The sequence below is a fragment of the Denticeps clupeoides genome, chromosome 20 (genome assembly GCF_900700375.1).
Source record: "Denticeps clupeoides chromosome 20, fDenClu1.1, whole genome shotgun sequence".
Taxonomy (NCBI): domain Eukaryota; kingdom Metazoa; phylum Chordata; class Actinopteri; order Clupeiformes; family Denticipitidae; genus Denticeps; species Denticeps clupeoides.
This window is the reverse complement of record NC_041726.1, coordinates 15,890,431-15,904,516: the sequence shown is the minus strand read 5'-3', so window position 1 is coordinate 15,904,516 and position 14,086 is coordinate 15,890,431. Positions and strand designations below refer to the sequence as shown.

The window sequence follows — 14,086 nt, the reverse complement described above, 5'->3', positions numbered from 1 at the left end:
CCATTAATAAATATGTTTTACTACTCATTCACCAGGACCCAGATGAGTACAAAACTTACAAGTACCATAGTCTTTAGTCTAGTTTTGTAAATTACGAGACACTTGAGGAACATGACAACAGGTTCAAGGGTGGTAGTAGCCTAGTGGGAAACACACTCGCCTATGAAAAAGAGGACCCAGGTTCAAATCCCTCTTACTACCATTATGTCCCTGATCAGGACACTTAACCCTAAGTTGCTCCAGGGGGGGACTGTCCCTATAACTTCTGATTGTAAGTCACTCTGGATAAGAGTGTCTGGTAAATGCTGTAAATGTAAATGTACTTGATTCCATATTCCCTAGAGTTCAATCTTATTGAGTGTCTGTAGAGAAAAGGGTCCATGGACCAACATGCAAGAAGTAGATCTGCTGCTAAATACTTGTTACCAAATTCCACAGGAGACTTTCAGAGGTCTTGATGAATCCGTGCTTTGATGGGTCATATATTTTTCATTGCATGAGAAGGGCTTACACAATATTGGCAGTTGGTTTACCCATCTGCCTGCCTGGCCACCCAACCACCCACCCTCTCACTATCCCCTCTTGCTTAGTATTTCATTTGGTCTTTTCTCACTTCTCTACACATACTCTATCTTTCAGAGTATGTTATCCTCCTCTACATATCCTTCCTTTCTCCCTCCATGTTTTAAGTAATGTGTGGTAGAAATAGAATTTCTTCCCAATTTTTGCCCAGGTAATCTTTCCTTTGGCACTTTGGCTTGCTCACTTTAGTGCAAAATTGGTTTACCATTCAATGGCTGACGAACTAAGGGGAATTTACCAAAAAAAAATCTAATCAGTAATTGCTCTACAATTTTTGGTTGTGCTTGTGCACCTAACTTTTGAATTTTAATGATAAAATCAAGGTTTCCTTAAACAATCACTCATTCACTAGCCATAATGCCATATTTGAATCATGTTTGTGACCTCTGTAGCCCATCATATGATAGGGCGGGGCTAGTCCACTCTAAAACAAAATAATAAAATGAACACTTATTTTTTTTAAGCTTAGCTTTAGGCATGTTTCATAAATACCACATATCATATTTTAACAGTTATTTTAATGATGTGTGTGAGATTAAATTATTCGGTATAACACGTTTCGAGAGCCCGTGTCCCATAGACTGCAGTTTGTGAGCAATGTAAGTACAAGTTTGTGGATGGTTTGTCATGTCATTCTAAAAATGCCAGCTAACAGCACCAGGGGAAAAACAGCCTCTTTTAAAGTGGATCAACACAGTACTTTTGGTCACATTTTATCATCATACATCATTTAATGTACTTTTAAATTTGATCTTCATTCGTTTGGTGGGGTTCGTTTTAGAGCCCTGTCAGTCTGTCTAGTTAGATAGTCTCTTTCTTTTTGTGATGAAAGACAAGGTTTTGATCATTTCAATCCATATTGATTCCAATTTTTGATGTTGCCACTTTCCATGATTTAATGGTCAGCTTGAATTAAATACTTTTCACCATGGTGTCAGAGTGCTATTCATGTTGGTTAAAGTCAGATGAGATCAGTGTCAGCTCTATGCAAGAATGTTTTTTTGGGGGCATTTTCTGCAAATGAAATAATGTCAGTTCATGACATAAAAAAAAACAAAAAACAAAGATGTGAGTTATCTTGTTCTATTTTCTCACTTGCTCTCTCTCCCGCTCTCTTAGAGAGCTGCAAGCAGTGATGAGCTACATGGTGTAATTAAAGTTGTTAATTGCAGCAGTGCACGGCCCTGTTGGATGATTGCAGCTGTCGCCACGCTTTGGCATGCAGCTTTTGTGCGTTTGTTCTGAGCGCGGGGAGGAAATGCTCAGTATGAAAGAGTGAACAGGGTGGTCATCTCAGGAGCCACTGCTTTTGGTTTTTAAAATTTTTTTTGCTGAGAATTAACAGACACAGCGTGGAGGGTTTACAGGGCTGCAATGATGGTGGTCATCTTTAAAATCAATTCAGTGTGCAGTTTGAAAATTGAATTTTCATTTGACCTAGACAATAGCATATATACATTCTTAAATAAAACGTGCTGCAGAATGGCAGTAAATTAAATACGTTATTATTATTATTTTTTGCTAGTTGCCTTTTTTTGTTTTAAAATTTCCTGATTTTCCTGAGTTGTCAATTGCATATCATATGGTGCTGTGTATATTAAAATATCTTTCATTTTAATCACTGGTTTCATCCACATCATTCAGACAAGATACATTAAACATGCCCTTAATTTCATGAAGTCCTCTCTATCTTTGTAATTGGTATTTTTTTGTAAATTTTTGTCAAATACCCATACCACGTGATAAATGCTAGTATCTCAGTTACCAATCATTTTGTGACATTCCGACCTGAGTGCATAGTTCTACCTGAAGTGTATATGAGCTCAAATGTAAACCTCAGTGTTTAATGCTTCAGTATCACCGCTGTGACGTTCGTGCCACTGCACCGGGTCCGACCTCTGCACGTCTGTGCTGCAGAGCATGTGGTGGAGGTGGACAGAGGCCAGATGAACGAGTGCACTGGGCCGATGGTGCTGTGCTGACCCTGAAGAAGAGTGCTGTGGCCTCAAGGTTGTGGAAAGTGTGGAAAACATAAGTTGACATCGATGAACATCAACTGCCAGCGACTTTGGCTTCCTTACCTGATTCTCTATGATGCCACCACTCATAAGGTTGACCTGGTTGCAGTTACTGTTCCCGGAGCGAGGGCATTTATTTTTGGTGTCTGTCGGCTCTAGGCAGCCTGAAAAAATGAATGAGTGTTGGCTCTAGCTTTTTTTGTGCTCGTGTTTGTGCATACAGTGTGAAAGTGGTCGTCCACAGATGGCAGTGTAGTCAATGTGTCATCTGTTCGGATGGAGTTATACTTCAGGCTAACATAGCCGCAGCGGTATTATTGATTAATTTTGGCGATCTGGCAGATTTAGGAATGCTGTCAAGGCTATTATTAGCCTGAAGTATAATATAAAAAAAATCTATGAGTGAATTGTCGTTTGCTGTATTTAGCTGTGCGATTGACAAGCCTCCTTCTGAGTGGCTTGCATTTGTATGTCTCCCTTGTAGCTCCATTCCTCCCCACTGACGTCACTTGCTCACTTCCACATTTTATTATGCAGGTAGAACATACAAATGTTGCTGTGGCCATCAGCTGCAAAATAAATAACTGACCATCTCCTCACTGAGTCTGGTTATTTAGTCTTCAGCGTCTTTTTCGATTTCTAAGACCCAGGCCAATCACTTTCATTGACTTGAAGACCAAGGGTAATATTTTTTGAACTAGCTCGTCACTACATGTGGGGCGTGTTTGCTAGTGGAAGGTAAATTGTCCTTAGGATTTATGTTATTGCAAGAACAGCTTGGTACTTATCTTCATGTTGAAAAAAGAAACCTCTTTGTCACCCAAAACACAATCTTTAAAGATGTTTTTATAATGAGTATAAATTGCGAGGAACCTGATGATTAACCACTCTAATGCGCTACTTCCTCATTCTGGATAATTTGCTTGTCAATATGTCATGTTCAAACATCATTAAAAATCATGCTTTGTTCTCATTTTATCTATTTATTTATGAAATTCCTGCAATTGTCCCCTAAATTTCTGAGCTTATTTAATATTTAATACGAGTTCCCCTAGCCTGTCTATGCTCCTGCAATGGCTTGAAATGTCCTTAGGCGTATAGAGTGCTCTGGTCATTCTGCTTCACCGTTCAGAGCGGCAGCTCAGACAGTCTGATCTGGAATATGTCCCCTAATGTTGTCATAAGGGGAAGGACTACCTCCCGTTTCTCATGCTTTTTTTTGCACCTATATAATAATATAGGTCTCATTCTTGCCCACAGAAAGAGATTTCCAGACTCTGGAGAATCAATCTCCTAATGGTACAGATGTTGTAGTGACTGTGAGGTCATCCATAAAGGCACTGCATTTCTGCATTCTATTTCAGCTGCCTTGACCACCATGCTTATGACAAGGGTGAAAAGGCTAACTGAGATGGTGCACCCAGTTATAATCTCAAAACATTGCCAATCTGACTTTACAATCCTTGAAATTGAAGAGCCGTATGATTTAATCAGATGGGTAATTACTGCAGTGTGTTCTAGGCAACCTGATGCACCCAGGGTGCCGCCTTACTGGACTGAGGTATCAATGTAAGCATTCTTAAGGAAGAAGTCTGTCAACTTTCCCTTCCACACTGAGAAGCGATTTTGCTACAGCTTGGTGGAGTTCTCCTCCTTTTATTTATCCAGACCCCTTTATCTTACGGCCACTGGTTTGCCATGATTTCTATACACCAAATCACTCATGTTCTTCCTAGTGGGGGCATAACAGAAAGTAATTGAGAAGCACAGCATTAAATGAATAGCTTCGTTGTTGGCAGTGGTGGCCTAGTGGGTAAGGAAGCCGACCCGTAATCAGAAGGTTTAGCTGAGCAAGGCATCGTCTGCTCCCAGGCACTTCACTCTCATCCAGAACTTCGCCCATCCGAAGTCTTATCCCAATTCCTCAATAACTGATTTGACATCGTGTCTTGTACTTTGTACTTCACTTCTTGTTCTGTTGTTTTGTATGTTGCACCTATGGTCCAGGAGGATGACATTCCTGAACCTGAACTCTGTAGAAAATCTGTGGAAACGGAGTATGCAAACCTGGTCTTGATGTACAGGAAAAGTTTTAAGTTCCATTTTCTATTGTATCAAATACTTGTTTTATGCAATAAAATGCAGAATAATTATTTAAAAAGAGTACAATGTAATTTTTGGGATTAGATTTTTTTTTAGATTTTGTCTCTCACACACTGATGTTCACTGATGTGTACATACAATGAGTAAAATGAGTAAAGTGAAGTGATTGTCACATGTGATACACAGCAGCACAGCACACGGTGCACACAGTGAAATTTGTCCTCTACATTTAACCCATCACCCTGAGTGAGCAGTGAGCAGCCATGACAGGCGCCTGGGGAGCAGTGTGTGGGGACGGTGCTTTGCTCAGTGGCACCTCAGTGGCACCTTGACAGATCGGGATTCGAACCGGCAACCTTCTGATTACGGGGCTGTTTCCTTAACCGCTAGGCCACCACTGCCCCAGGTACACAATCTGCACTTAATCTGCAATTAATAAGCACATAGACTGATGCCTTTTATGATTGCATGATATTATTAATAACGGCACATTTCTGATTAAATATAGAAATTTGGGTGAGAAAAGGAAAATCCAGTGAGTGATCATTTGCTCCTCGATGGCCGTTGCTTCTCTGTGAAAGTAGACCAAGGTTCTTATTTCTCATATGATTGGTTGCCCAGATGATGTTTCATTCATGAGGTGAGCTCCTGCTCCATGCTGAATCTGTGTTGGGCCTTCATGGGGACATAGGGCAGCCAGTCGTAAGTAACGCTTGGCATAACGCTTGAGAGCCAGCCAGCCACCCTGCCATACGCCAACACTGATCTACTCTCTGCTTCGCAAGGCTAATCGCTAACAAACACTAATCTCTGGGATTAGTTGAGTTTTGCACATGACATCAATCAGCCTTTCCTGATGAGTGTGCAGGAAGCTGAGAGGATCATGGACTTTTTTTTCAGTCTACCCTTTGAAAGTGAAAGTGAAGGGATTGTCATTGTGATACACTGCTGCACAGCACACAGTGACACAATATAATGTGTCCTCTGCTTTTAACCATCACCCTTGGTGAGCAGTGGGCAGCCATGACAGGCGCCTGGGGAGCAGTGTGTGGGGACGGTGCTTTGCTCAGTGGCACCTTGGCGGTTGGGCACCTTGGCAGAACCGGCAACTGTCGGATAGAACAATAGATTGAAAAGAAATACATCTTTCCCTATTCGTGTATGCTCTCTCTCTAAATTGCAAAGCAAGAATCCTTGAGTCTCCAATGTGAAAATTCTGGGGTCGTGTTGTGAGGTGTGCTGGGGTTCCTGTGCATCGTGTTTACTTCTCTTGACAAGCGACATTGGAGGACCATCTCGGTTGTAAGAGGTAGGATATTATTCTTTTTTTTTTGTCAGGTTGTGAGTAGGCACCTCAATGGCAATTGACTGTTGTGCTGGTGCTGATAATCTAGGCAGAGAGCCTGGGAGAGAAGAGTCTTTTCTTTTTCTTAAATATGGTGTCTGAGCCCCCTCTGTCTGGGTGCTGAACCTCATAAACAACCTGTTCTGCAAGAGCTTTGCCATACTGGTTCTCTGATAGCAATGTGTCCTGGTATACATTTTCAATAACTTTCACATCAAGTTCCATAGTAGAATGGCAGTATGTTTATATGCATTGTGTATATTAACACTCCAGCATCAGGAGAATAGCATAAAAATTATTCTTCTTCAAAGTGTACTGTATGGATAACAAACACTTGTTCTCAATGGTCATTTTCATGGAGAAATCAAGAGTCTTCTAATTTTATAATAGGTGCTAATAGTTTTGGTTTCAAAAAGCATGTTTCCTACCCCTAAAAATATTTCTTAGCTTAAAGTAGACAGTCCTGGAAATATTTTGAATTTATAGACTTTTCCAGTTTGAAAGAGATGTAAAGTTCAATATTGTGTCTGTGACAATATAAAACAAGAAGTCATCTCATGAGGATCGTTTCTGACTTGCCCATTTCTGGAGTGGTGACTGGTGAGCTGAGTCCATTAATTTTTTTTTTACAATCCTCCCACATTCTGAAATATACATGGTACCGTGTCTGGTCTTTGTTCTTCGCTTATTAAAAAAATTAAATAAATGCTGGACATGCAGGACTCCAGATTGCGGTCAGTTGAGTTGCATATGTGACAAGATATTGGTCAGCTGTTCTCACTGGTGTGCATTGCACTTAAAAAAACGAGACAGGAAAGCTGTATTGGAATGATTGTTATTCTGCAAATAATCTGTAATACATTTTAAAAGATCCTGTGGTTTTTATGGGATTCCTGCAGAGATGGTTAAAATGAATTATAAAAGCGCCCCATTACACTGCTTGAATAAAATCTTGATTATCATCCATCCTTTAGATGCTCTCTTCCTGTTTACAATAATGTACATATCAATGTGTATGACAAAAAGCTGCCCATTACTGGGGCGCCAAAATTCTCACTTAAAATTTCTAGCGGTGCACTTAAATGAAAAAAATTGCCATACAATACAAGGAATGCAAACTGTTTGGAGCCGTGGTTGAACAAGTTTATACTATATTAGTAGGGACTGAACGGGCATGTGTGCATAGTGATTTCTCATCCATTGCTTTGAATTGACCTACATTTGACCAAACAAACCAAAAAAAAATTAGGGCAAACTTTTTTGTGTTCTTTTTTGGTCTTCTTTCTGGGCCTTGGATTTTAATGGTCTATGACCATGCTCCTAAGTTCATCTTGGTCCTGTGTTTCTCTCTGCATCTCCAGAGAAGCTGTTAGGAGATATCCTAAACTGGGATATACAGGAGGCTCAGTCCCATCTGCCGCTGCTGCCTGGCTGCTCCCTCAGCCTCACTGTCAACATCAGAGTCAAGCTGGACTTCTCTGGCCAAGAAAACTTGCTGCCGGATCTCAGTGATGGTGAGTTTATGTCTGTCTGGATGTCTGGTGGGCTTCCACAGATGAAAAATTTCTCAGCATTCAGCAGTTGTGTATATGTGTGTGTCTCAACAATGGTGCATCGACTTTGTGTGTTCATGTCTACAGGGGTCAGGAGCAGTGAATTAAATTACTATTGCATACCTGTGCTCTATATATATTACATAAATAAAAATGGCTGAGAAGTGGTATTTTTCAGAGCATTAAGCAAAAAGCATAGCAAAAAGTTTGTGGTTTTGTGCATGATGTACAGCTTCCTGCTGCTTTAAAAAAAAAAAAAGCAAATACACACTCAGAGAATAGGAGTGAATAAAATTATACTATCTTTGCTATGTGAGTCCAAAGCATTAGTATATACAAAGGAAATAATCTTTAAATTGTTACACTATTAGTTTCTTAAATTTTCACTGTGTAACAGTGTACAAAAGCATTTTTCAGACAGATCTTTGTCTTTGTGCATAACACTTGAATTTTAATGCAGTAAATCAGTAGGAGATATAATGAGTTCTTAAAGTATTATAGAACTGCATTTAGCTGCATCAAAAAAATGGACTCTTTAAATATGATAATTTATTTCAAGCTTTAAGATTTTTATTTGTCACCTGCATAGTTATAGCACACAGTGCTATCACACAGTGGATCATAGGCGAGTGGAAATGCATCCTGAACCAGGCAAGATATTTATGTTCAATGAGGACATAAGACACGGCCATCATTGGGTAGTGGCTATAGATTTTGCTAAAGTGCGTTGTGAGATTACAGCAAACATTTGGGCTGCATCTAATTGAGCTGTTATAATAAAAAAAAAAAACAACAAAAAAAAACAAACACACACACACATATATGCTTTACACCTGCCAAATATATAGACTTTTTAATATAAAGTGCCACCTGAGCTGCCAGAACAATAAATAATTTATTTTAAAAAATAAGTCAGCATGTCCACTTTTTGAGGCTAAGTTGCCTGCTGCAGAAAACAGCTGGTCAGATGTTTATGTGGCAGGGATGCAGAGGTAAGAAGTGAAGTGATTGTCATTGTGAAACACTGAAGCACAACAAAATATGTCCTCTGCATTTAACCATGACCCTTGGTGAGCAGTGGGCAACCATGAAAGGCGCATGGGGAGCAGTGTGTGGGGATGTCGCTTTCCACTTTCCAGTTTCAAACAGCCGCACAGTTCATTATGTGTTGCCAACTAATTTGGAGACCTCACCTCAACTGTCCTCTCCAGCTCACCGTGCTGTTGTCACGTGGGCTGTCGAGCTCGCTGTTTCGTCGTGGGAGCAGAAATGGGCGGGTCAGAACAGGTAAAACAGACAACGTATGATCTTCTGATACAGGCGTCATGCGTGTTCTGTTTTAGCACGTACAAAAAAAAAAAAAAAAAAACGTGTGGTAGTGTTGATCACACAGGCAACAGGCATTAGAAACGACACTCAAACCACACATTGAAATGCAGGCGAATTATGGCCGTTATTGCCTCTTTCCTGGACTCTTCTAGCATCAGTGCAGCATCAGATAGACCGATTGTTTTTTCCATGACAATCAAATGTCTCCGCCTCGCGCCACACAACGAATAGTTGCCAATTCTTTTAATAATCAATTTTTAGCGATTTAATCAATGCGTTGGGTGTGTTTTGTAGCTCTTAGCTCTGTATGTGTAAATCTGCTGTATGAATTACATTAGGTTTCATACATTTATAGGCAATAGCCATTTTGTCTTGAGTTGTGTCACGTTCCTAAATCTAGGGGTCTAAGAAATGCAACAATGGTGTGGAGAGGAGGTCCACTGTTACACACTTACAACCAAACAAAGCATACAGACAGTGCTTTTATTTACAGTGAGCTAACAGCTAGAATAAAACATCAGACTCAGCTCAGATAACCAACATCAGTACAGCCTAAAGGAAGGGATGGTCCAGCGGGGATAACTCAAACACGCACAAGTTAACAAAAAGGGCATATAAAGCTAACAGGCTAACAACAAAGGGTCTATCACACAAAGCAACAAGAAACACGAATGAGATTCCCAACATAGCTTCTTGCAGATCTCCATGGACCCTGAGGACCTCCCAAAAGAGTAAGGGCCTAGCAGACCCTGGGGACCTTCTGAACACCATCCGAAGTCTCTTTATATAGGTGGAGGTGACCAATAGGCAGATGGTGGAGCTGGAAGGCTTCAAGTCCTCCCACGAAGTCAACCTAAAAGAGACAGGACCAAAAAACACAGCCAGCCACGCAGAACATGTGGGAGCATACGCCCAGGGACGTAACAGTTGACCCATGTGTTTACGCTTCGTTTTGGCCACTTGTTATTTTCGGTGCACTCTTCTAATCGGAATTTTTGTTGAATAATCATAATGAGTGGTTACTCATGGACTAAAATAATTGACAGCCTTGACTTGTTGAGACCGGAAGATCCTGAATTGTAACGGGTCCATTCATTTCATGGGGCAGCATTATTGGATTTTGTACCTGACATCAGCTTTTACTGTGTTCATTGGCTTCAGAAAGCAGCAGAAATGTAACTACACAACATAGGACATTTGACTTGTTTTCTGAGGAACAGAAGAACATCTAGCAACGTGTTGGTTTCCATGTCCAGAAAATTGGCCAAAGAAGAAGAGGGGGAAGGTGTCACGAGGCAGGAGGAGAGGAGGAAGGGTAGGAGAGTAGAAGGAGAGAGCTGCAGATATGATGGAGAGAAGTGTGCAGGAGACCAGATGGAAGGGAAGTAGGGCTGTGTGTATTTTCTAATTGTTTTACCATGGAGTGAATTGCAGGAGAAGTGGGGTAGGTGTGATGAAGTATTTTAGGAGGTGAGAAGAGTGTCAGACAGAGTGGAAATTGACAGACTAACGGTGAACGTTGTTAGTGCATGTGCCCCACAAGTCGGTTGTGACATGGGTGAGAAAGATGACATCTGGAGTGAGATGGATGAAGTAGTGCAGAGAGTACCCAATGGAGAGAGAAAGCGAGTAGTGATTGGAGCGGACTTCAAAGGACACGTTGGTGAAGGAAACAAAGGTGATGAGGAGATACAGTGAGAGGAAGGTGAACTGGTGGTACATTTTAGCTATGGAAAACACTTTCTTTGTGCACAGGATGACATAAATCAGGTAAAATTTAACGTCACTAATTTTCCAATTAATATATTTCTAAAGGAACTTTTGATGTGAAATCACCAGATGGTGATAACAATCCATCTAATCCACACATTCAAAGAAATCAAACCATAGATGTCCATAAATGATGGCAGATGCAAGGTTATGAGGATCGGTAAGCAGCAGTACAGTTTCACGTGGGGAAAGAGCACTGCTGACACAATCGGGTCTCTGGGGGTTGATTGAGAAGTACAGCGAAGGTCAGAAGGACAATAAGGCAGGGTGTCTAGAGAGGAATAGTTTTGTTTGAGGAAGTCAGGAGTGGCAGAGATGCATGAGGAAGTGGTGCAGGACATGTATTAGGGTGGTGAGGTCTGCAATAGGAGTGATGTGTTCAAGGAGGAGGTTGGTTTACACCAAGAATCAGCTCTGAGACCTTTTCTGCTATGCTATGATGATGTACAGGTTGACTAATAAGATCAGACAGGAGTCTACGATGTTTGCAGATGACAGTTATCTGCAGCTAGAAGAGACCCTGGAGAGGAGGTGATATAGAGAGGAGAAGAATTAATAAAATAAATAAAATGTTTATGGACAGAAGTGCACAGTGTGCATTATGCTTTTGCATTAGATGCCCCACCGTGTCTGCAATTTAGTTCTTGTGTTGATTCTGTGTCTACAGAGGTGATTCTCATTGGGTTGCTGCTGGAATCCACTCCCCATGATTTGTGAAAGATTGTGAAGCTGTCAGAGAGAGGACGAACTGAGTCGAGTGGGTCTAATGGCAGGTGAACCCGGCATTTTGCAACTTGAGCCCTGACAAGAGGTGAACGTAGAGCAGGGCTTGGAGAGGAGAAGGCCAAAGTGAAGCGATTGTCATAGTGAAACACTGCAGCACAGCACACGGTGACACAACGAAATGTGTATAGGGACATACCTTGCTCTAGGAGACCTCATTGGCACCTTGGTGGGTTGGGATTTGAAGCAGCAACCATCCAATTATGAGTTAACTTTTTACCCGCTAGGCCACCACTGCCCCTTTGCAAAATTTCATCCAAATTAAGGGGGAGACTGTTCTTATTTACACAATGTACAGAGAGTACTCACAATGTACTGATGTACTCTCTCAGACACATTCATTGTAACATCACTGAAACTAGTTTCTGTAGTTTACACAACATTGTTAATGTACAATGCATAAATTCTTACCTCAGGGCCTGTTTACAGCATGTTGCTGTAGATCTGCAATGCATTCTGGTCTAAATTTTAGCATTAGTATTTTATGGTGTATCCATATTTCTTGTTTCTTGCCATGCAATTTTGCTGAATGATCATACTGACAAAATTCTGTGTTACATTTTTATGGAGGTAATGCTTATCCCATTAAATGTTTGCAACGTGTAGTATTGTCACATTCAATTAATATATTGGAGAATTTATATCATAAATGGCCTTTGTGACATGGACTTATTTTAGATTATGTAATTATCAGTTTTCAAACTGGCGCTAAGCCTGAGGCTTGTTTGCTAGCTTAGACAAACTCAGGATTTACATAAATAGATAAACAACAAACGAACTAGCCTTCCTGTTGATGTGTAATTATTTCTGTCAACTGGACTGTGGTCTTTAATTATGGTTTTTATAAACATAAATTATGCAAGTCACACAACTTTCTGCTCCCCATTCACTTCAAAAACATCACATGAACATTGTTAAAGAAAGCATATTTCTTTTGTTATATTCATTAATTTTTTTAAATCAGGGGGAGACCTTTGAACTTGTGGGTATTCGCAAACAATGTGGTGCTCAAGTCTTTTTCAACAGAGGAGTGGTCTCCTTTTGTGATCAGTCACCATTTTGCTTCTGTTTGGTTGATACGATGTCATTTTCCTATGACTTCATCTTTTCAGTGCCACTCGCTCTGCCTTAAAGTCTTAAAGGACAAGAGGGACAGACTGTTTGGCTTTGTCTCCCTGTCTACTTCCTACTAGAAGTGATGTCATAGCCAGTGTCCTCTGTGCATTGGCTTGAGTGGAGCACATCCAGACATGCCTTTATCTCACTTATTTACTTGTGTTTTGATCGATAAATTGAGATAATTAAACATCTCATTTGTCAGCACCTTGAGAACCAGGAAAAAAAAAGAGCATTTTACTTTCCTGCATTTAATTTTAGTTTACTTACAGTTAATGTTTTGGGAAATTGGTACTCGTGAAGTTTTGTGTGGTAATACGACCAGAGATTTAATGGCTGTTTGAACTGAAATGTAAGTACATCACACATGGAACAAGCTGAGATACAGCGAGTATTTTTAAATATATCGCCTACCCCTACATAGGTACAATCACCAAGCAAGCTAGTAAATATTAGCTGAACTTGTGTGTAAAACACACCACAAGCTTTATTCTTTTTCACTTGAAAGATCTTTGAAAGGGGTGTAATATTCGAGTTGATTGCGATTATCAATGAATCGCAATGCATCCCATCAGTTTTTCTACATTAATTTACATGTTTTCATTAATTTATGTTTTCAAATGCGAATGAGAGTTAATGAGAGTGCCAATCAAACACAGCTACAAAGAGCTCCGAAACGTGTATGGCATGCAGAGTGTGTTCGTGTGGACGAGGCTGAACTCCTACCAGAGCGGCGCTGTACTCAGATCAGGCAGCCGCAGTCACTACCGACACTACTTTTTAACTCTATTTTTTATACTGCTGCCATAAAAATCACATGAACAACATGATTATGATCTAATTGATTACGTTCGGCACTGCATCGATGCAGAATTGTCCACATCTGCATTGTGACGCATGGATTATGAGATAAATTTCCACACCCCTAGTGTAAGATGTAATGAATTTCGATGAAGATGGGCATCGGCAGAAATAGCCCAAACACACATGCACCCTGCTCGGTTTTCATACTGAGGGTCTTGTTTTCTGGTCTTTGTTCTAGTGTCTCAATGTCTGTCTTTGATATGGTAATAATAATTCCATCAAAGGACACTTTGTAATTTTCACTGCCTATTTGTCACACAGTTTATACAAAAAAAAAAATTGAACATACTCATTTCACAAGAGAGTACATGCTGAAGAAATGTGTGGAGAATTACATTTTTTTTTTTTTTGGATGGACAGGATGCACTGAAGTAATTATATGTCATTACCTTTATCTTATAATGTCCGAACACTACCTTAGACAACAGTGAGGCAACAGCCAATAGTATGTGTGTGTTTTCTGAGTCATATATACCACTGTTCACTATTCGTTCCTTGGTCCAACTGCCCACTCCTCATTTTGTCTTGCTGTTACCAAGAATAAGTGTGTGTGTGTATATGTATGTGTGCAGACCGTAACGTCTCAATATATATATATATATATATTTTTTTTTTCTGGGGTG

The 14,086-nt window shown here is 40.3% G+C and overlaps 1 protein-coding gene across 9 annotated transcripts in view; it reads left to right on the top strand.

Moving 5' to 3' along the window:
* trappc9 (trafficking protein particle complex subunit 9) overlaps positions 1 to 14,086 on the top strand; it is a 154,153-nt gene that overhangs the window by 48,604 nt on the left and 91,463 nt on the right. For all 9 annotated transcript variants that reach the window (XR_003743327.1, XM_028963924.1, XM_028963921.1 and 6 more), the window contains one exon: positions 7,410 to 7,562. Coding sequence is in view for 8 of the 9 variants with exons in the window: in XM_028963924.1 (XP_028819757.1) it covers positions 7,410 to 7,562 (153 nt within the window). In the remaining variant the exon portion in view is untranslated. The remainder of the gene's footprint in view (positions 1 to 7,409; positions 7,563 to 14,086) is intronic.